The sequence below is a fragment of the Microchirus variegatus genome, assembly GCF_963457635.1.
Source record: "Microchirus variegatus genome assembly, chromosome: 4".
Taxonomy (NCBI): Eukaryota; Metazoa; Chordata; class Actinopteri; order Pleuronectiformes; family Soleidae; genus Microchirus; species Microchirus variegatus.
The window spans coordinates 23,401,006-23,423,328 of record NC_139805.1 but is presented as its reverse complement, the minus strand read 5'-3'; the positions used below and the strand labels follow the sequence as shown (position 1 = coordinate 23,423,328).

At 42.9% G+C, this 22,323-nt stretch overlaps 2 protein-coding genes across 2 annotated transcripts in view; both read left to right on the top strand.

The window, feature by feature from the left end:
• The window catches only part of crocc2 (ciliary rootlet coiled-coil, rootletin family member 2), a gene marked incomplete at both ends in the record, with an annotated part of 43,431 nt that extends 26,764 nt beyond the window's left edge, over positions 1–16,667 (top strand). Inside the window, 19 exons of the mRNA XM_083888251.1 lie at positions 78–271; positions 704–831; positions 1,217–1,386; positions 1,493–1,672; positions 2,043–2,177; positions 2,270–2,413; positions 6,214–6,452; positions 6,535–6,694; positions 6,789–6,956; positions 7,703–8,087; positions 8,175–8,296; positions 8,388–8,508; positions 8,605–8,768; positions 10,644–11,084; positions 11,685–11,834; positions 11,915–12,115; positions 13,853–13,984; positions 15,066–15,245; positions 16,584–16,667. Coding sequence (XP_083744377.1) covers positions 78–271; positions 704–831; positions 1,217–1,386; positions 1,493–1,672; positions 2,043–2,177; positions 2,270–2,413; positions 6,214–6,452; positions 6,535–6,694; positions 6,789–6,956; positions 7,703–8,087; positions 8,175–8,296; positions 8,388–8,508; positions 8,605–8,768; positions 10,644–11,084; positions 11,685–11,834; positions 11,915–12,115; positions 13,853–13,984; positions 15,066–15,245; positions 16,584–16,667 — 3,498 coding nt within the window. The remainder of the gene's footprint in view (positions 1–77; positions 272–703; positions 832–1,216; positions 1,387–1,492; positions 1,673–2,042; positions 2,178–2,269; positions 2,414–6,213; positions 6,453–6,534; positions 6,695–6,788; positions 6,957–7,702; positions 8,088–8,174; positions 8,297–8,387; positions 8,509–8,604; positions 8,769–10,643; positions 11,085–11,684; positions 11,835–11,914; positions 12,116–13,852; positions 13,985–15,065; positions 15,246–16,583) is intronic.
• A 1,722-nt stretch (positions 16,668–18,389) lies between these two features.
• sned1 (sushi, nidogen and EGF-like domains 1) overlaps positions 18,390–22,323 on the top strand; it is a gene marked incomplete at its 5' end in the record, with an annotated part of 33,516 nt that continues 29,582 nt past the window's right edge. The window contains one exon of the mRNA XM_083888634.1: positions 18,390–18,608. Within this exon, the coding sequence (XP_083744760.1) occupies positions 18,390–18,608 (219 nt within the window). The remainder of the gene's footprint in view (positions 18,609–22,323) is intronic.

The window sequence follows — 22,323 nt, the reverse complement described above, 5'->3', positions numbered from 1 at the left end:
GCTTCTTGAAAAATTATGAATTAAGTACTTACTGGCATCTTGTTTATTAAACTGTATGTGTGTGTATTTGTCTCCAGGTCAACAAGCAGATGCATAGTGTGTCAGAGGAGCTGAGTGCGTGCAGGAAGGAGCTTGAAACACAGACCACAGCCCTAAAGAGAGCTACCCATGACAAGGAGGAGCTGGCCAAGGAAAAGGCTGCTCTGGATGTCAGGCGAAACTCCGCTGACCGAAAGACCTGTGGTCTCACGCAGGAGCTGCTTGCACTTAGGTCTGAGTGTGTTTTGTGTATATTATGTGTGGTTGGACCCCTGAAATCTTCGGGGCTAGTTTCAGATATATAACCGTGGTTGGGTTTATGTATGTATCAGTTATGGTTATGGTTAAGAGAGTATGGAATGGATATAAATCAGTCCTGTGTCCTCAAAAGCATCATAAACAACCAAGCGTGTGTGTGTGTGTGTGTGTTTGTGTAAGTCAGACCAGCTGCCAATGTGTATTTAAGGTCATTTTGATATTTAAAAAAAAAAGTAAATTCCACTTTGTAAAGCTCAGTGAGTCTCATGTAACAAGAGTCTTTAAGTAACATGGTTTTATTTGGAAACTATGCTCATGATGGATCATTGGATTTTATAACCTTCTACACCTAGTGGTTCAAAGGCTCTTTTTTCAGCTCTCCAACCACTTTACCGCTGTGTTCCAGAGCAGAGAAGGAGTCCCTGGAGACGGCTCTGTTTGAAAGCCAGGAGCTTGCCTCGTCTCTGGAGGCTGTGAACACCAGGATGGAGGGGGAAAGGCACGGCTTGCTCCTGGCTAACGAGGCCTTGACGCGTGAGTAGTCCCCTCCTTCAGAGGTCCCACTCTCCTCCATGCCAAGCCCCCTGGCCATGAAGCCTTTCCAACAGCCCACTAGAGATCCATATTTCAGATGTGAGCTCTGCAACAGCTGTGAGCTCTGATCCTGGGCTGCAGGATCACTGGAGCTGCTTTCTCAGCTGACCAGTGTCCCACTGCTCCACACAAACACATGAATCAGATAAGTGGTGTTAAGCTAACATATTCCACTGACAGCCATGCATTAGTATCCCCTATAAATAAACCACCCCCCCCCCCACACACACACAAATAAAACCTTGCTGAGCCTTTGTCTTCCCTTCGTGTCTCTCTCTTGAGCAAATGTATGAGAATTTGGTCGTGGGTTTGTTTGTCTGTCCAGGTGATGCTGCTCGCATGCGGGCAGATGCTGAACACCAGTCGACACAAGCTGCACAAGAGAGGAGCAAACTGGAGGAAAAGCTGGCTCAGGTGGAGAGGCAGGCCCAGCTGAGCCTGAACAGCAAAGAGCAAATGCACAGAGAGCAGCTGGAAGCCAAACACCAAAAACATGTAACCTACAGCATCCATGTTTCTCTGTTGCTCTGACATAATCATTAGAGATGCTTCATTTTCTATTAACTAATGAGCGTGTGTGTATGTGTTTGGTGGTTGTTAGGAGCAGCAGTGTGCAGAGCTGAAGGTTCAGCGGGAGCAGGCTCAAGAGCAGCTGTGGAGACAGTGTGAGGAGCTGCGTGTGCGCAGCCAGCAGGAGCTGCAGCAGGTGCAACAGGAGCAGTCCAGGCTGCAGCAGGAGTTCAACCAAAGCCTCCTGCAGGCGGAGAGTGAAAAGCAGCAGGTGTGTGTGGTGACCTCCATCGGTCCATTATTATTAAGCCTCCATGCAGGGAAGTTAATATGTTTTTGGGTTGTCTGTAAACAAGATCTCTCCTACCACATTCAGTTCAACTCTCTGATGAGGGTCAGTGCAGAATTTAAAGTTTAAATCTTACCATTTTATAATGTTAGCATCTGCAGTCCCTTGGCAGGTCAACACAAAAACAACATTTAATCAATGCATATCATTTAAGATGCAAGTCTAATAAACAGCTGTCTTTGTAATTTTGTTTTTAAAAAGTTTTATAAGAGCTGCAGCTTCTCTCTTCACACACAGCCTCTTAAACATTACATTTTAAACTTTTTGAATGAAAACAAGTGCATGTTGTCAGGCTTTGTCCCAGAAGGAGGCCGAGAAGGCCGTCCTCACAGAGAAGCTAACTTCCCTGCAGCACGACTTGGCCGCAGCAGATATGGAGCTGGAAAACGCGAAGAGGAAGGCACTCAGCAAACATGAGCAGGATAAGGTAAAATGCAACATGGTTAAGTGAGCTGTTACTGTTCTGCACTAAGTTCTTCAAATCAATTGATTATTATTTTGTGTTCCTCTGTGTTCTAGAACACAATGGCTGCCCTTCAGTCTGAGCTGCAGGACTTACGGACTCAGTTTGAAGAATCTTTGAACTCCCATGAAAATACAAAGAAGAGTCTGACTGAGCAGGTCAAAGAGTTCAACCAACAGAGAGAACATGCAAAGAAGGAGGTGAGATTAAAAACAGGGGACAAAAACAAACGCTAGTATTTTAATTAATTATTATACTCATTGTTGGCTTTATGTAGGCAGTCATGTATTTAATGGAAAACTAAATTACCATTTCAGTTTCAATGCTAACTGAAGGCGGCATATGTTCAAATACATGTTTGGAAGTGGGGGACACTCAGCAGCAATATGCAGCTTCAACGAGATGTTGCGAAATCCTACACACTGTACATTTAATGTTTGATGTGCTGTGCTGTGCTTTGAGAGATGATCTGCATACTTGAGTTGCTGTTGCATATCATATTGAGCGACCTCTTGCATCAACGATCCATTGTCTCCCACAGAACTGCCACTAACTGCAAACCCTAGAGATGTTTGTGCGTGAAAATCCCTGTAGATCAGCTTTTTCTGAAATACACTCAGATCCATCATCTGAGGCTAACTTCATCAGTTTCTCGAAATGCATTGAGTTTCTGTGATTGGCTGAAAAGATATTATACTGCTATAGCAAGCAGTTGAACAGATGTACCTAATAATGTGGCTGAGTTTATTTGTGACTGATCTTGATTTTGACAACGGAACATAAAACAAACCATAGATTGTATCACTTGGGTCTGAAAATATAGATAGCAGGGTTTGTTTGTGCAGTTGGATCCCTGAAATGGATAAGAAATGACAGGATTGTTTGGACTGGCAAAGGATGGGATCTGCTTCAAGTGTAAGGGGGGAGTTAGTACCAGGGTGAAGGAGCGCCATTCACCACAGGCTTCTGTTGATACAAGCTGGTGCCACGGAGCTTTACTAGCATCATGGTGCCATCAGGCGCAGAGACTGCAGAGTAAAAGTGGTGACCACTGTTAAGATGCTTGCCCAGCTCTTACTTTCTCTGCCCTTTTCCAGTCAAGTTCACTGCAGGAATAATTTATCCACTGGGCTTAATATAAACATAACAGTGCAATTAGACTATAATTTTGGCTTTGTGACATAGCTCTCTGAGCCAAATGAGAGCAGTAAATATCCACTGCTGGGTTTGCTTGAAGTCAGGATTTTAGGCACAAGATTGCTGCGCGCTTCAGTGAAATAACAAGCTCACACTCACCTCATTAAGATGGAACTGCTGAGCTGCGAGGGCCTCATCGTGCCTTGATTTAATAGCCTGGTTTTCTTGGAAACGTCAATAGTTTATCTGCGTGGGACGTTTTGGTTTCAGTAAAAACTCCAAAAAATGATGATCATCCTGTCTTTGCACCATCTCTTTAGTCTTGTCAAAGTTTAGCAGAGGGGTTTTGAGGTTTGGACATCCCTCCCCAGCACAGTATATTGAGTCAGGCTTCAGTGGCACTGTAATATTTGGCTGCCGCCCAGACTCATTTCCTTGTTTGATTATTTTCACTAATAAAGTCTTGGGATTCTCATGTCAAACAGTGAGAAAAGGAGAACGAACGAGGAAAGAATTATAGCCCTGGATAAAGACCTCGGATTGAATATAAGTTGTGATTGACTACTGAAGTGAGCCCAGTCATGTGTTCCCATGCATGCCCTGAATAGTGGAGGATAGAGCAGTAGATACAGTAATGAATGGATGGATATTTTCCAGTGTTGGAACAAGGGCCTTTCTGCAAGGAGTTTGCATTTTCTCCCTGTGTGTGCATGGGTTTTTTCTGGGTTCTCTGGCTTCCTCTCACAGTCTAAAAACTTGCAGATTTGGGGATTAGGTAGATTGGACACTCTAAGTTGACCTTGGGTGTGAGAGTGAATGGTTGAATGGTTGTTTGTCTCTATATGTGGCCCTGCGATGGACTGGCGAACTGTCCAGGGTGTACCCCGCCTATCGCCCTATGTCAGCTGATATAGGGACAGCACCCCCTGCGACCCTCTGGTGGAGGATAAAGCGGTAGATAATGGATGGATGGATATTTTCCAGTGCATGGCTGCTGTTAACGTCATGGCAGCCAGTGGTCCACTGATGCAGCATCACATAAGGGTTAGTCCCGGTTTGCCCGGTGGCCACTTAGGCCCCTGCCAGAGCAGGAACGATAAAGTCCCTGGTACCATAATACATCGAGTTAACCCCTTGTGTAAATAAGCCAGTAGGAGAGTGTTTATTTTCTTCCTTGCAGTGGTGAGAACCTGGCTCGACTGAGACTCTAGGTCCCCCCTCTCCCATCCATACAACACAACATTGCTGCCCTCATATTCTTGGCCCTTCTCCTTTGCTCTAGCCCCCCCCCAAAACGAAAATCTGATAAAATAAAGTATAAATGGCCAGATCAGCACTGGCTTGTTTTTTCTCACATTAGAGTTTATGAGAAAGAACCATCTTGTGTGGCCTCTGAACGGAACACTCCTCCTCATCTTGGTCCTCATCCTCCCTCCTCCACCCCCACCCCTCCACCACCTCCTCAGTGTTTATCGTGTTGCCCTGGTTTTTTACACTGCGAGCCCCAGTGAGGAGATTGGAGGAGACAGCAGCTCGCTGCAGGCTCACCTGGCTCCTATCCATGCCCAGATAAGCTCTGTCCTCCCTTTTTCTCTCACTAAACACATGTTGCCATAAAACAGAATATAGGTCACGCAGTATCTTGAGACTGTGCACGTAGCACTTAAGAGTAAGACATGCTGAGCTTTCAAACAAAGACGCTGAAATTCATTATCTGATCCAAAATCAGTTCTTTTCCAGTTTCCATTATTGCGTTGTGTGTTTTAGCTGCTGATGTTTTGGACAGAACAGCTCCATGGAAGGTTTTGATGAAATTTTAAGGATGAGAAGAATTTTGTTAGTGTTGGACATTTGTACTGAATTTATATTTAAAAAAGGTTTTTTCAAAAAGTAAGAATAGTGCAGAGTTTATTAAATCCTGATAAACTTTGTTTATATCCAAAGGAAATGAATGATAAAAATATATTATGTAATGCTTTATTTAAGATGAAAAAGATAAAAGTGGTATTTCTATGTGGGAGTTTATCATTAATCAAAGGGAGAAGTTTAAGATAATAATAGCTTGTATGTTTGTAGTAAAGTAGTTATTTAAATTCAAACGTTGAGAAATTAGGCTGATTTTAAGCTGGTGGCCGGCTCCACCCAACTCTTTCTGTTACTCAGTAAATCAGTGTTAAAATCTCATGTTGCCTGCCGCACAAGTGATTAGCTTAACAACAAGACGGCTGCAAAACGGAGATGATAAATGCTTCTTGTTACCACCCACCACTCTTGCTGTATACACAAATGCTCCCCCATTCAGGTCTGATAGTTTTGCTTGGCAGTGCTTGTTTCCAGATGAAGGACACAGCATACAAATAATGCAAGGTCTTTTCTGTTCTAGAAGACCAAACAGAGGCAGAATAAGAACATCAACTGTATTTATGTATTGTATTTGTATAGCACCAAATCATAACATACATCATCTCAAGGCACTGTACATAGACAACATCATGCAGAGCAGAGAAACCCAACAATTCCACAATGAGCAAGCACTAGGCATCAGTGGAGAGGAAAAACTCCCTTTTAACTTTATCTCTGACTGTACGAGACTCAAAGATGTGCGGCCATCTGCCTCAGCTGGTTGGGGTGAAAAGAAAAATGGGGACAGAGGAGAGGTGGGGGACAGAAAGGGGGAGAGAAACAACTGTGTCAAGTTATAATTTTATACAGGACAGTTAGAGTCAGTGATGAGTGTCTATAGAACTACAATGTCATATATAAGTTATATGTGCTTATAAGTGCTTTAACAGGTTTACTGTTCAGTGGAGACTTCCTAATTTACCCTCACTGACACATTATCCTGCTCTTCATGGACATGAAGTTGGAAGGCCTTCGTCGGCAGCTTCAGGAAGCTCAGGATGGACTTAACAGTGGGCGCCGGGAGCTGATTGAGGCTCACCGAGAGCTCCAGGAGTGTGCACAGGAGCGGGACAAGCAGCGAAAAGAAGCCTTGGATCAGAGAAGACTCTTGGGGGATGAGAGCAGAGAGAAAGAGGCCATCCAAGCCTCCAACCAGGAACTCAGAGCTTTCATTAAGAAAGTAGAGAGTGAAAACAGCAGGTAGAGCCAGAATTTCCCCAGAATCCTTTTTCTTGTGGTATTTAGCAACCATGGATGATTTAATATTTTTCTGTCAAAACAGCCTAAGACGAGCCGTGGAAGAGAGAGATCAGAAAGTGTCAGTCTTAGAGGAATGCAGTAGCTCGATGGACCAAGATGCAGCCACCTTACGGAGCAGTATGAGGGAGCTGGAGAAGTCTCGCCTGCAGGCACGCAGAGAGCTGCAGGAGCTGCGCAGACAGGTGAAAGCATTACTGAGGTCACTGCTTTCCATCAGCTGTATTTATAAATAAAGGATTTACTTTTAAAAGCTTTGTGCTGTTTTAACTTGAGCAGGTTAAGATCCTTGAAGGCGAGAACAGCCGGCAGAAACAGGAGCTGCAGGAGCTGCAGGCTCGGGTTTGTCAGGAGGAGCAGAAGGAGGAGCAGGCTCGCCGCGAAGCTTTCAGTCTCAAGCAGAGAGTTCTCGAGTGTGAGGCTGGAAGAGACGCAGCGCTACATGAGGTAAAATTATGAAACATGAAAAACTGTAGAGAAACATGACATAAACACAGTCTACTCATATATATTGTATCAATATTACAACAACAGTTATTATATAACTTTGTTTCATGATGAGAACTTTATGACTAGATTTTGTATTTTATGATGAAGAGATTTTAACCTCTTCTGTCCCATAACTCAATTTTTAGGGTCCCCAAGTTCTCACGACCCCGGCAGTGAGAGAGAGTTTCCTTGAGTTGTCAACTAAATGTATGGCATAGTTTTGTATTCTGTTTTCAAGAACATGGATAGCAACTTGAAACAGAAAAAGCACATCATTTTGGTGAATTTGAAGCCTGGTTAATGTAGCCTCCCTGCAGTAAAACGAATATAACAGTCTGTGAAATATTGTGTATACATATCAAGCATCCAGCCCTGAGTTTAAGACGCCTTTTATCTCAAAGCTCAATTCATTACAGAAACTATGTCCCATCACTTTATTTACACAGGAAATGGGTTGCGAACAATTGTGAATAATGAATAGTAGAAATAGATGTCAAAATAAAAGAAAAAGGTGAGTGGTTAAATGCATTTACCCACAAAACCAGTAGAGAATCTGGACACTTGGATTTTCTTTTTCCACATTAAACATTGGATGTTTTAAGTTTGTTCTATGCGTTTCCCTTTTTAAATGTTCTCTTCAAAATTGTGTATGTAGAGATGTAGTCCTATAGAGAAAATAATGCAGTCTATTTTTGTCTTTAAAGGTTGCAGGTGTGCAGCGTCGTTTGGTGGAAATGGAGACGGAGGGGCAGCAGAGTCGAGAGTTGCTGCAGGAAAAAGAAGCCTATCAACAGCAGAGTAACCAGAGGCATAAAGAAACCTCTGTCCAGCTGCAGGAGGCGCTAGAGGACGCCAGGGTCCAGGTCACAGATCTGTCCACACAAGTGGACTTAGCCGAATGTAAGGTTCAGGGCCTGGAGGAGCAGCTTCTGTTGGGTGATGCTAAATGTAAGGAGCTGGAGCTAAAGCTGGCGGGAATGTATTCAGCTCTGCGTCGCAATGTTGGCATCAGCCATTTGAGGCTTCCAAACACACCTGGCTCACATCGAACGTCTCCCTCTTCCTGGAGATGCCACCTGCAAGTAAGAGGTATGGCCATGCAATTTTACGCTAAGGTGTTATGAGGCCATTTGTTTGCTATACACGTATGCAGTAACGAGTGTGGTCTTTGGTCAGGAGGGGAGAATGTGATGGACAGATCTGTTTCTCGTGGTGAAAATGAAGAGCTGGACGTCGACACAGTGCATGCGGCCCTGCAGGAATTCCAGCACGAATTTCGGGAAGCACAAAGAGACAGGGTATATTTAAATTTCCTTAAGGTTGCCTGTACATTAAATACACAAATCACTTGCAGTGGATCCTGCAACATGTTTTTTTTGTTTTTTTCAGGATGAAGCCAAAGCTCAGGTAGTCAGTCTGAGTCAGCAAGTGGCACAGCTCAAAGCCAGCCAGAATAAATCAGCCGCCCAGGTACTGCAACTGCAGGCATCCTTGAAACAAACAGAGCAGGGTAAGAAACTCAATGGATTCGACACATACACAATATTACATACACATAATTTGTTCATTTATTTGAGATGAACAGCGTCTTTATTATGTCTAACAGGAAAAAGAGAGATGGCCGAACGATTGCAAGAGGTGCAGTTATCATTTTCCCTGCAGGAGGGAGTTGCATGTCGATCAGAAAGAGAGAAGAAGCGCCTTGAGGAGGAGGTAGTCCAACTCAGGACGAGTCTGCAAGCTGCTGAGGAAGAGTTCAGGGTACTGCAGGTAAGTAAGAAGGTAGTGCTTAACTTATAAACAAATGTCCATTACAGCACACTAAGTCAGTCAGCTCCACACAACTCTCTCTGTGTTTCTTAGCATAGCATTATTTATATCTCCTGTTGCCCTGAGATATTCCTTCAATACAGGAAGTGATTTTTTTTTTATGTCAAGACAGACCGAGGCAACAGTAACATTGCGTTTGAAGCTACGCACCTGCAAACAGGTTGGAGTATGACTGAAAACACAAAGAAACTCCCACAAAAGGTTTCAGAGGAGAATTCTGCTGCTCAAAAAACACTAATGCTCTCTCAGTCAGGTCTGATAGTATTGCATATAACATCAATCACAGAAAAAGAAAAGAGATTGTACACTCAAAAAACACTAGTGTACATATTCTATTTTCCATTTCTGTCAAATGAGAATCATTTGAACAAAATCTTACTTACCAGGGCCCGTATTTATCAAGCGTCTTAGAATTACTCCTAAGAACCCTGCTAAGAGTAGACTTATGAGTAAAAAAATTATTCGCTGAAAGTTTCACTTAAAAGTTATTTATCAAGCGTCTTACTCACACTTTCAGCGAAGTGTAGGACTGAATCTTAAGTGTCACTCTCAGAGTTGAATTACGACAGTACTATGTGCCGTAAACGGAATTTTAGGTGACGTCACTTCCGTGTCCATAGAAATGACCAATCACGGAAGGGAATCCCATGTCTAAGAATAAAGAAATATCGCAGAGATTTTCGAGCACTCACATTTGCCAGCCTACGCTTGTCATTGATTTGTTAATGACCAATACCTATCAACGGGTTGCATTGTAATGTCGGAAAACCTATCTGCGGTCCACAATGGACCAAGGCTGAACTGTCACAAGACATTGTCAAGGAATAACAACCTGGAAATAATCGCGGACCAGTTTATAAGACGCACCGCTACCAGAGGAAACACATTCCTCACCAATTAAAAATAATGGTGAGTGACAAAACGACAAATTAAATATTTGTTATAGCCTACTGTGGTACTGTGTTTTAAAGGATGTGTCGGGATGGTTTTGAATTGCGGATTTGGTCCATGATTTGCGTTGCTTTTTTGCTGTAGTTTTGGTGGTTATGATTATTTCTTTCCTGGTGTGTGTAGTTAGTAACACTTTTAGATTTAACCTACATTTGTGTCATTAAAACCAGTTATGATCATTGACAGTATAATTAATATCAGCTTTTGATTAATTAATGAGTGAAGTTGCAGTTCGGTTGGTAGGCTGTTATTACCTTAAACTTATAGGCGGTTACGGTAGCTACGCTGTTCAATCCAGGCTGTGGTGTTGGGTTGTCGATTTTTCCTTTTCCTCTTTTGCGTTAGGGTTGCATAATTGAGATTAAAATCCTCTTATGCATCACCAGTGTGAAGACTGTTTTTGTGAAAGAGATCGTGTCCGTGTGCGTGCGTGCGTTCATTGCGGCCGCTGCTGTTAATTGATCTAATGTGTTTTACTATGAGACGAATGTGCGCGTGTCAAAATAGCAACAATCATGCAAGCACGATGATGAGAACCCATCAGCAAAAACATAAATCGGCGCCCCTGACGTTTGATCAGCTGCTCGTCATATAACAAAGCCAGGACATCCTTCTCACCTCAGTGCTGCCCCCGACTGGCAACTCCTAACCACTTAAGACACCTCTGGAGGTCTCTTAAATATCTGGGAGAGTAGGAGTGATTCTTAGACTTAAGAAAGTTGATGAATAGCTATTATTCTTAAGTTTGAGAGTAGGACTAAATTTCACAAATTCTCAGGACTTAAGTGTAAAATGGCACTCTAAGACGCTTCATAAATACGGCCCCAGACCTTTAAGTGGCAATTGATTCCATTTCCTCTACAGGACAAGTTGGAGCTCTTCCAGGGCTTAGAATCTCGTGCAAGTGCAGAACAGCGAAAGCTGAAAGAGACTTTGGACGCAGCAGAAAACAGATCCAGCCGCCTGGAGCTGACTCAGCGCACCCTTGAGGGCGAGCTGCACAGGGCCCAGCTCAGGGCAGCAGAGCTGGATGCAGAGGCCGGGGCACTGCATGAGCGACTGACAGAGCTGAGGAGGAAGCTGAGCGAGAGCGAGGACCGCTGTGCGGCCCTGAGGGTCAACGAGGAGAGACTGTCCACGTCGCTGGCTCGAGCGGAGCAGCACGAGAGTCAGCTGAGAGAGCAGCTCCACAAAGTGTCTGAGTCTCTCAGTGACAACAGGAGCAGCAGTGGAGCCCTGCAGGAGCAGATCACACAGCTGCAGAAGGCTCTGATCGCCAGTGAGCAAGACCGAAGGCTGCTGCAGGTACATACTATACACTCATTAATTAAAAAACAGAACAAGCATTTAAAGAATAAATTTTTCCATTTCTATTACAAAAACAAATCCTGTTCAGTGTATTTTAAATGTTTAGCCTTTCTCCTCCTAAGGATTTTGATTAAAACTTCAACAGAAGACTGATCCTCATGCTTTCACTGCCTTGCTCGGATTTAAAGTGCAGCTATTTAACCTTCACAGCTCCTGACTGAACATTATTCCATTTACATTTGCAGCGAGCAATAAAATGGCCGGACAAGCTCATTAATTTTCCAAGAACTTCTCAGGAGAGATTTCCGGCCTTGGTTTAGAAATGGACTTTAAAGATATATTGAACAAACAAAAACATGACATTCTTATCATAAATCTCTTGATTTGCTCGAAAGCTGTCGACTCACTGTTGTAAAAACGAGAAAGAAATATCTGAAAGTCCTGTGTGCAGCTTTCAACACTGTGTCAAGAAGTGTAAAAGAGACAAAAAAAATCAGGGAAGGTGAGCGGCATGAGGTCAGACGAAGTGCAAAATTGTGCTTTAATGAAAATGTGTGGCTCATTGTGTGGTGTATGTCAACATTTGTGTGCCCACAGGAACGTCTGGATAAGACACGAGATACCCTTTCAGAGAGTAAGAGGCTGAACCACACACTGACAGAGCGCACACAAAACCTCGAAAGAGCCCAAGAGGACGCAGAGCTTAAACTTTCAGAGCTGGAGAAAAACAACTGGACACTGAAGGAGGTGAGTTACTCTGGGGTAAAGGTGTAAACACAGGCGTGAATGTTGGAGTTTGATATATGAACGTTTGTTGAACGCTGCAGAGCCTGAAGCTGCGGCAGAAAGCTGAAGTCCAAGCCCAAGGCAGCTCCCAGCAGCTGCAGAGAGAGAAGGCAGAACTTCAAGACAAGTCCACCAGTCTACAGAACACTTTTCAAAAGCTTCAAAGCGAGAGAGCAGAGATGGAGAAGCTGCTGACACGACTTGGTAAAGATAAGTCAGCTCTGAGAAAGGCGCTGGAGAAGGTGAGCTGAATAACTCAAATTGTGTTACTGGTTCAGAAATCACATAAAACTTATTCAGTTTAACTGCATATATATATAGTTAGCTTTTACAGGATCCGATTACAAAGACCAAACATTATATCATCTTGCACAACCTAAGCTTCAAAAGCGCCGTCACTGAGGTCGTCTTTGTTTGTGTAAGAGTTAATAACATCTCATGGTGAGACAGCAGAATGTTTTAAACAAAGGACTTGTCAGCTCACCCCCCTCCGTTTCTCTAGCTCTTCAAGGAACGATGGTGGCCTTCACATACCAAAAAAGGATGACTTTTTTTTCTTCTTCCTTTGTTCTGTTGTAAGCCTCGGCTTCAAAACACAAAACACACGCTGTGGCTGGTTTGTTTGTTGGGACTGCCTCTGAAAAACAAGGCCCTCACTTTAGGTTTTTTATAAAAGTCTCACTTTCTCTTTAACTCCTCCCCAGCAGCCCCATATTCAACATCATTTGTCCAATATAATTAACACTATCCCTCCTCTGCACATGACCAAACCATGATCTCATAGTTTATTTTCACACAGTTTAACCTGAGCTGCCCCTCAAATATGCTCATTTCTAATCCTCTCCATCTTGGTCCCAACAAAACTCTTCAGCTGATATAATAAAATAAAAGTTGACTCAATCAACTTATGAGAGGGATGATTTGCTTACATGGACCCAGTAATCTGATGACTGACTTTATTCTGAATAAGAAGTGAAAGCTCCCATAGAATGACATTTTATTTCCAGTGTTTTTGAGCACAACAGGCTCTTCCTCAGACTTTTTATCCTCCATTTTCCTCCATGAAATTATACATTACTATGTTTACATAAATCAGTACTTTTACTACAACTACTATTCCTTTCATATTTACATGTTACAGAGCATTGTCTGAATATGACTCATACATGTATTTGTGTTGTCATACTGCTTTGGAATCTCCAAAAGCATGTTATAATCTGACTAAGATGTATTCATGTCTGCATAACGTGACGACAAATCTTAGCCTGATTATTGCTTATTCTGAGTGTGATGTTATTCTGTTCAAGATAATCAGAAAATGCTGCTGACACGGACAGAGCCCATGTCTCAGAATAGCTAAGAGGTTTCAAAAATCCCAATATCTTCTCTTATCTGCAAACAAACATTTTCCTTACGTGGACTAGAAATACAGTTTCATAAGGCCCCAGTTTAACCTGAACCCTGACACGTTAGACATACATTAGGCTTTTGCTCAGTCAGTTCGGGGCTTTGTTGCTCAATGTGCAGTAAACCATCTGAAGTATATGAAGCAGCCAAGCCACAAATGGCTTTAAGTGCAATTACAATCATCTTGAAGTCAACTGTAGAACTGCTGCAAGGCCAGAACTGAAGTAATGTTTCATGTTGGTCAGAAGCCCTTTGTGCCACAATATGGACCAAGTGAAGACACACAGCAATATGACCCATAAACTGGCACTTACATTAATACAGAGTAGGTTATTTGAATAACTAACTGTTTTATTATGCTGTCATTAAGTAGTATTATTATTATTTCAATTTTATACACATTGATCTGTGTACGGTGTGATCCTGGTGATGGAAAACTTGTTGGCGGACTGTGAAAACCAAGACATTCTGTGCTTGGCTTCTTCCAAGCAGGAAGGCAAATGAGTGCAGAGCAATCATGGTGAAGTTGTTCACATTATGTCACCCCTGTGTGTGTGCGCCTGTGTTCTCAGGTGGAGATGGAGAGGCTGAGGAGGGAGGAGGACGCAGCATCAGCAGGCAGAGAGAAGGAGCAGTTGGGGCAGATGGTCCGCAGCCTGCAGCAGGAGCTGGCTGAGAAGCTGAGTGACGTGCAGGCGCTGCAGGTGAGAGTCAGTGGAGGCTGAGGGTGACACTGTGAGGAACTGTAATGGAACACTACAGATATAATATCTATCAACGCAATCTGGGTTTGATGTTATGTCATGTTAATGAGTAAAACAGAAGTGACTCATGGCCCAAACCATGTTAGTGGAGCAAATAGGAAAAACCAAACAGATCTGATACTGTAGGTACTAAGAAGACTAACTATTACATATCTATGATGTGCTTTATTTGTTGTGTCTTTGTTGTTTCATTTTGACCTGCCAAGGGCACTGCAGCAAATCTAGCTATAATCTGGTGTAATCAGCTGTAATCTCATATATCACATCAAACGGTAACATTTATATTTTTACTGTACTTTTTCGGTTTGAATAAATTAAATAAATAATCAATTGAATCAGAAACTGAGTGTTAAGACACTCGAACATAAGACAGATTATACCATTAAACAAATGAGAAATAGTCACAGATGTGACTGATGTTAAAAACAACCACAATGCTGCAGCTGAACAGGCTTAAATTACAAAATAAAAGAATAATAATATTATTACAGGTCCTCTGCGTCCTGCAGCTTTATTTGTATGTTCTACTTATTCTGGTTTATATTAAAAACATTACAATTGTAAAGATTTGAAAAATGTAATGTAAGTCTAGGTCTTAAATTCAACTTGAATGGAAAGTCTGTGGTAATGTTTGAAATGCTTTTATTTTCTAGCCACTTGTGTGCTGTGTATTTACATTTGCATACTGTCATGTTTATTTACATTTCTCATCCAAAAAACACATTTAAAAAAATCCATCTGCAGCTCATGTAACACTTCAGAATATTAAAAACACTCTGCACTTGCACTGTGTAAGTGAGGTGAGTGTAACAGGAGCACTTTAAAACTTATTGTCAGTGACTGAAACTCTTAAACAGCTACAATCAGTTAAAAATAACTCTTATCAAGTAATTATTAAGTATTTTGACTTTTTGCACTCAATAAGAGCTATGTGGACTAAAGGTCATGACTTCAGTAAAGCCCTTAGTCAGCTCTCTCCATGCTGTAGTTTCAAATGTGTTTCATGTGAAACTGTCTTCAGGCCCAAATCTCTCAGTTGGAGCACTCTCATGCACAGCGCCTCCTGGAGGTGACAGCGCGCCATCACCAGGAGCTGGATCTGGAGACAGATCGTCTGAGAGACAGTCAGCTCCAAGGAGCTCACGCTCTGGAGAGCAGAGAGAGGGCCCATCGCCAGAGGGTCAAATGCCTGGAGGAACAGGTATTTTATGTTTTTTTAATGTTATCACTGGCGTAAGAGCAGCATAACGTAAAGCTGTAGTATGTAACTTTCCAATGTCTGTTATCAGATGAGTTGACACCGTTCTGATTAAGTTTATCAGCTCCACATGACTCTATTTCTGTGTTTCTCGGTGTAGCAGTGTTTTGTTTTCATGTCTGAGGCGACACAGAGTGATGTCTTTTAAATCATGACTAACGGAGGGAAGGCAGAAGATTAACAGTTACACTAGTAACTTTAAGTTAAAGGATCAATCTTGGTTCTCTGAAACATGACTGAGGTACTGAAATACTAATAAACAGTTGGAATATGGACTGAGAGCCGTCCTCTCAGAAAGCTCTGCAGTCTCATATGAGGTGTGGGGTCACAGTGGAGCCTTTAGAGGTTATAAACATTTGTTTTACCTTTATTTAGCCAGACAAGTCAACTGAGAACCAATTCTCATTTACAAAGAGCCTGGCCAAGAGGCAGCATAGAATCAGGCCACACAAACAACAACACAATATTAATTAATTAATTCATAGCAATTACATGTATGAAGTAAAACAGGATACATTAAAACATCACTATGTAGGTTATTAGGATGTAGGATGTAAGTTAATAGTAAATGGTCTGTGTTTATATAGCGCTTTTGTAGGCGTCTTAATGGCCACTTAAGCTGCTTTACACTACACTACAGTTTTGCCATTCTGCCATTTACACTCATTCATCCATTCATACAACAGAGCTACTTGTGTATTTTACAGAAACATGTGGACTAATAGAACTGAGAATGTATTTCTTGATTTTTTTAATACAACTTTTTGAAAGAAAATAAATCAAAAAATTGATGTCAGTTTAGTTGTTATTTAGGGTTTCTGCCTCTTTTGTCTATGTGAACCGAAATTATGTCAAGTAATACTATCAGACCTGACTGAGAGAGTATTTGTGTTTGTACTGAACTAGTGTGTTTTCTGGAACTTTACGTAGGCGCTTCTTTGTGTTTTTATTATTTCTCCAAAACTCGTTACTGTTGCCTTCGTCTGTCTTAACATTAATCACTTCCTCTGTGCAGCACGCAAATTGTGCCTGACAACGTGAAATTTAAACTGAAAAATACACTCTTGTGGAGCTGATAGACTTAGTGTGTGAACAGTTTGAATCAGAGAATTTAGTTTATATTTACGAATTACACACTTGTTTTGATCATAATCTGCATTGACATTATAGGAAACCTGGGTGGCCTTGGCAGAGGTTTGCTCTCTGAGTGCTTTAGGGCTTTTTCTACTGCATATCCATGTTTTTGTGTGTCTCTAGCAATATTCCTTTGTTTCTGATTAGGTGTTAACTCTCAAAGAGCAGCTGGATCAGGAGACGAGAAGACGACATGCCTATTTGAATCAGATGCTGCAGCCTGGTGTGTAGGCAGAGACCCTGCAGTGAAGTATGTAGCACCTCTGGCTTCCTCACTCACTGTCCCCTCTGGCAGCTTCCCCACAAAGTTATGTTATAAGCTACATCCACAATTTTTTTGGGGGGGAAGCTGCGCGCACACAAACACAGTCCCAAGGCGTTTTTTACTCCCACACATGTGCTCACCGGATTACATTAATCTGCAGGAAAAACTCAACAACAACAAACAATGAGTGTTTTGTTTGTAAGTGGACTGGATGTGCCAAATTGTTTTAAGGATTTCCTCCAGCTTGCTGAAGTTGGTGTTTTTAAATCTGTTTATGCTGTGTCATTTTTTTTGAGGAAACAATGTAATGAGAGGTTTCCTTGGTTGGTGCTTTTCTTTCTTATAGTTGTTTGTCATTGTGATTTTATACACATCTTTTATGTCACAGTCACTTGTTAGTAATGTAATGTTACCTTGTCCAAAATAATCTACAGTGAAGTGTAAATCATTTGTTTTACCATGTACTGTATTTCACCTCATCAATGTATGAAAAAGTTGTGGTTGTGATTAATTAAAAAAAATATATGCCATTTCAGATGTGAACATCAGTGGCGATTGCTCTGCTGTCTGCACTTTCACAAAGTTTGTTGTTGAAAGAAAATGTTTCAGTGAACTTTGTGAAGGACAGCAGCCACTGCCCTTTCCTGGCATGTGAGCTCGAGAGTTTGGTTCGCACCATTAAAAGCCTTTGTGGATTGACTGCTAGTGTGGGTGAGAGAATGACCTTCGCTCTCTATTGCCAGTGCTGTCTCCAGTGTTTTCTCTCAGAGATCGTTGCCGACTCCTCCAAGTCTGTGGGATCATCAGTCCTTTTTATTGCTGTAATCCTTCACAACCCCCCAAAAAAATCCTGAGCTGATCTGTGATCTTCCCTCCACTGATTAGACACCACATGTTTCCCATGCTGTGTGTGTGTTTTTATCCACAGCTGCTAAAAGCCATTTTACTCCTTCTCATCCTGTCATTTCTGATTGTGCTCTCACCGTGCTTTCAGTGCACATGCATGTCCTCTCGCTGTCTAACCTCGCGTGCCTCGGTAACTGTGCATAGTAGGAGGAAAATCCTGTCAGTTTCTTTAAAACAGCCCTTTGATTATCATAGGTCCGCCCAGTGGTTATCCAGTTACCGGCCTCTTTGCAGGGATTGGCTGGAAGTAGCTAATTATGCAAGGTAGTGAATCCCTGTGGGGGAGGTGGGGCCAAAACTGAAAGAACTCCTTTGGCAGGCAGAATAGAGCTTTTATTGAGGATATTTCTAAGCTGACCATCAGGGACCAAATCACTGGATTGTTTTTGAAAAAAAAAAAAAAAAATCTCAGCTGAATCACGCTGCTCCCCCCCCTCTTCTTTCATTTCTTCCCTCGTTTCATTTCAGTGAGACGGAGTGTAGCTCATGCAGTGCCCAGCAGCAAGCAGAATGCAAGGAATCTCCAGTATTCCTCTGTCTCACACCAGCAGCCCAGTTCACTACTGAAGGACAAGTGAGAGGAGAGAGAGGCAGAGTCAGGGAGCAGTCAGGGGAGGATTCACACTGCTGTGGTTTGAGAGGAGGAAGCGTACAGTCTTGTCCTGCTCTGCTCTGCTCTTGGTGCCTCAGGTGTGTGTGTCTGTGTGTGTGTGTGTGTGTGTGCTCCTCCCTCCCTCCTCTGTGGTGCCTGCTGTCAGCTCCATCCCTGGGTGGCTGAGGCCATGGTGTTGGTGCTGCGTGCCCTGCTGCCCTGCCTCTGCACCCTGCTCTCCCTGGACCTGCTGCCTGGGGTGGACCCCGCTGTGCCCCTGGAGGACTTCTACCCCTTTGGCCAGGACAAGGGGGACACCCAGACCATGGCTCAGGATGACGGAGGCTCCGGGCTGGTGCAGATCACTGTTGCCTTCCCCTTCTTTGGAGACAAGCACACGGGACTCTACGTGAGTAACACTGTGTTTTTCCTCGTGTTTATGTGTGTGTTTATGTCTTTTTATGTCAGCATGTGTGCATGTGCTTGGAACTGACATGGTGTGGATTGTATGAGAGCCTCGGGGAGATGACATTTGGAGTGCAGCCAATCACCACATTGCAGCGCACTTTGAGAGTTTGTATATGTTTGTGTGCGCTCACAAGCTCCACTGTGTGTAACCTTGTTTGTAGAAGATCATGTTTTTCTCCCTGTGGGTGGATCCAATCATGACATTCTCTTCACTTCACATCTGCCCCACACTAAGTGCACCAAGGCAGAATTATTAGCAGAACAGTGGTGAGTCCTGTTCTGCTAAGTCTGCAAAGAGTTGTTAGAGGAAATGACAGTTTGTGTTCTTACTGTTGCTGCAGAGCATCTGTGAGCACTTCTTTTTTCACAGAGAGAGAGAGAGGTGGGGGGGGGGCGCATATGTACGGAGCCGGAGAGAGAGGGAAACAGTGCTCATGGGAGGAAGCCCAATGGTTTGACAAGGATTTTCGCGCACCACAATGAAACATACTTTGATCTGCCTTTGTCAAGTATTGGGTTCAGTTCCAGCTCATGGAAAAGGCAGAACTCCCTTAAATCAACACCACCTGTTGTGGTTATGCATCCGCATTTGCTTTCCGAAACTCTTCACCCCCTTCCTCCTCTTCCCCTCCTTCTCTGAACCTCCTCCCTGATCAAACCGAGGGCAGCAGAGGCCGAAGAAGCATGGCAACAAGGGGCAAGGCCAAAGGTCGTCCTTTCTATTCTGAGCCAAAGGAGGTGAACTCAGTCCCCCAATGAAGACTTTTGGGTTTTTTCAGTGCAGTGCCTTTTCATGGTCAGAATTTCTGTCGCAAAATACCCTTGAAATATCTGAAATTGGAAATATACCCGAGTGCATTGGCATTCACTTTGGGGGGTGCAATTTAGGTTAGTTTATCTACTTCAACTCTGATTAGCATCAGTGGGAACACTTTCTTGCGTCCGTTAGCATAGCCGTTGCCATTTCCATTAGCATCAAGCTAACCGTACGCTTTAAAATTTGGTACAGCGCTTAATATAATTTATTACATTAACATTATTAGCGTAAACCATGGGATTATTTTTCTTCCTCTTCAATGATATTACAATTCACATGGGGCAGAACAACCACTGGCAACAGGAATGATCTCTCATCACAGATAAACCTGCTGATTTTTTAGTGTGAAAGAAGCTAAAGCTCTCATCCCTTCTTCTTCATTCAACGATGACATTGTTTGCCAGGGCAGCAAGCTAACAGATGCGCTAACTGTCTTGCCTGTTAACACAACATGGAGTGGTTTAAATATAAAATACCTCGACCCGAACGAAAAAAAGTAGAAACAGACCCAGATGAAAGAGATAATATTACTGTCACTAAACAGTCACTAATGTTGGCCCCCCTCGGTGTCTAAAAAAGCTATGAAAGACATCACTATTCATTGTTGGAAGATCCAAAACAGTCTGCTACGCTAGTGCAGTTAGCATCAAATTTGATTCTAAGTGCTACAAAAAATTCCCTAAAAGGTCTTCAATTTGGAGAATAAGGAATGAGCCAGCAAAACAGATAGTTTGCCCTCTTCCTCCTATGCATGCCCATGGCATTGATTGCCATTGGGCCTTCCTGTTTACAGAACATGGAGTGGTTTCTACGGTGTATAAAATAACCTCAACTCGAACAAAGTGAAGTAGAAACAGGCCCAGATGAAACAGATAAAGTCACTGCCACTGGCGCTCCCTTGGCATCTCAAAAAGCTCTCAGACATACTGGATTGTAGTTGGGGAGATGGACTGGATCAGGACATCTCCTCCTAAAGAAGTCCTGTTGAGGAACAGTGGACAAAACGCTATCCTGGAGTTATTAACACATTTTTAATTTGAGTTTTGCCCTGAGGAGCAACAGCGTGTCTCTTCTCCTGTAATAATAAGGATTGACAATATTTATATCAGACAAGATTAGACAAGTTGCCCGTCGTTTGGCTCACATTTGAAATATCATCTGATTAACAGATAAAAATGAGGGTACTTCATATTCTGGAAAATGCTGTGTTGGTTGTGATGTGATATCTCTGCATCCCGCTGAACTGCAACTCTGCAGTCATGCGAGGCCTAACAGACTGTGGCAGGCACTCGAAATTACAGTCACGCTCATTTAAACGCCTCACCTGAATCTATTAAACATCTGCTTGTATAAAGTGTGCCGGGTCACACGGTGATCTCTGCCACCAGAAAGGCTGCTTTCATATTTCACTGAGCACTGCAGGCTAAATTTACATGAATATTTGTTCCCCTCTAGAAGTTTGTTCCAAGAACAAGCTGTTGAGCCACCGCACCGAAACAGGACAGTTTGTGGATGTTGTTAAGCAGCACACATGCCTTTAAAGCCCTCGCAGATCCTGTTAAAGCCTCGACCATCAGCCTTCGTCCCTTCTCGAAGCAAGACCTCTTATTTTTAGCAGCTGTGATGAACAGATACGCCAGCGCTACATGTGCCATGTGACACCTGGGCACAGTGATCTCCATAGTGTCCCCTGAAAAATCCTAAAAAAAAAAAAGAAATGTCCCCTCCCCTCCTGACTTGGTGCAGCTCCAGTCCCACTTTTGCCTCCTGGTAACCAGGCTGTCCCTCTTGTTATGGTTTGTGTCTGGGAGTTTTCACATGTTGCTGGGATGTCTCCTCTCTGCTCCCCCCTCCCTCCTCCTGTCCTCTCACGCCTCAGATAACATGGCAGGGGTCTTCCCACTGGAACTGTCCAGCTGCTTTATCTGAGAGATGACCGATCACTTTAACAGAACGCAGATGCACTGTATTTACAAAGCGTCATGTGTAGGGGGCTTCTAAACAACGCGCTTCACAGATTAACGTCTCTGTTGGTCAGTGTTACAAACATGAAGGAGGACATGTGAGGTCAGAGAGGAGAGAACACGAGTTTAAAAGCAGATGTGAGAATAGAGGGTTATGATCAAAGGCAGATATTGGACATAGATAATCTCACATGTGCAGTTTGAAGACTCTGCTTACACAGTTAAGCACATATTCTTATAGATATTCTTAAAATCTACCTGATAAAGTTTTCTTTTGTCTGTAATTTTAAATAAGAAAACCATAGAAACACAAGTCAAAGACATTTTTTGGAAGAATTCCGCCAAGAATGTGCTTGAGTGTAAGTGCACTCTTAACCGACTCCACATCTGCTACTGCTCATCTGCTCCCCTGAAAACCTTCAACACTTGGAGTTTGTGCACTTTTCATTCACTCACTTTCGCTCACCACTGTATGTGGCCCAAAGATGTGTGTGTGTATCCACATCTCCTCTTTGGACTCAGCTTGGGTTATTTTTGTGCGTATGTATGTCGTGTGTTGAGAGACGAGATGTGGGTGAGATAAAGTGTGTTCACACTGATGCAGTCAGGTGATGGTCAGTGGACATCAACGTCAACGCTGAAAGCTTCTTTGTGTGAAAACATGGGGGGGGGGGGGTGACTTTGTGTGATCCCTTGTTATGCTGACAGTGATGACAGGATTCAAGGACCACGCCAAGAAATACAGAAGACAGTAGTTGATGGTCGGCAAAGAAAAAATGCAAATTTATTGCTAATATGTTGTAATATAACAAAAATTAGCAGCATAAACTTCAGAACTGCAAACATTGCAGCCTCTTTAAAGCAAAAACATAATT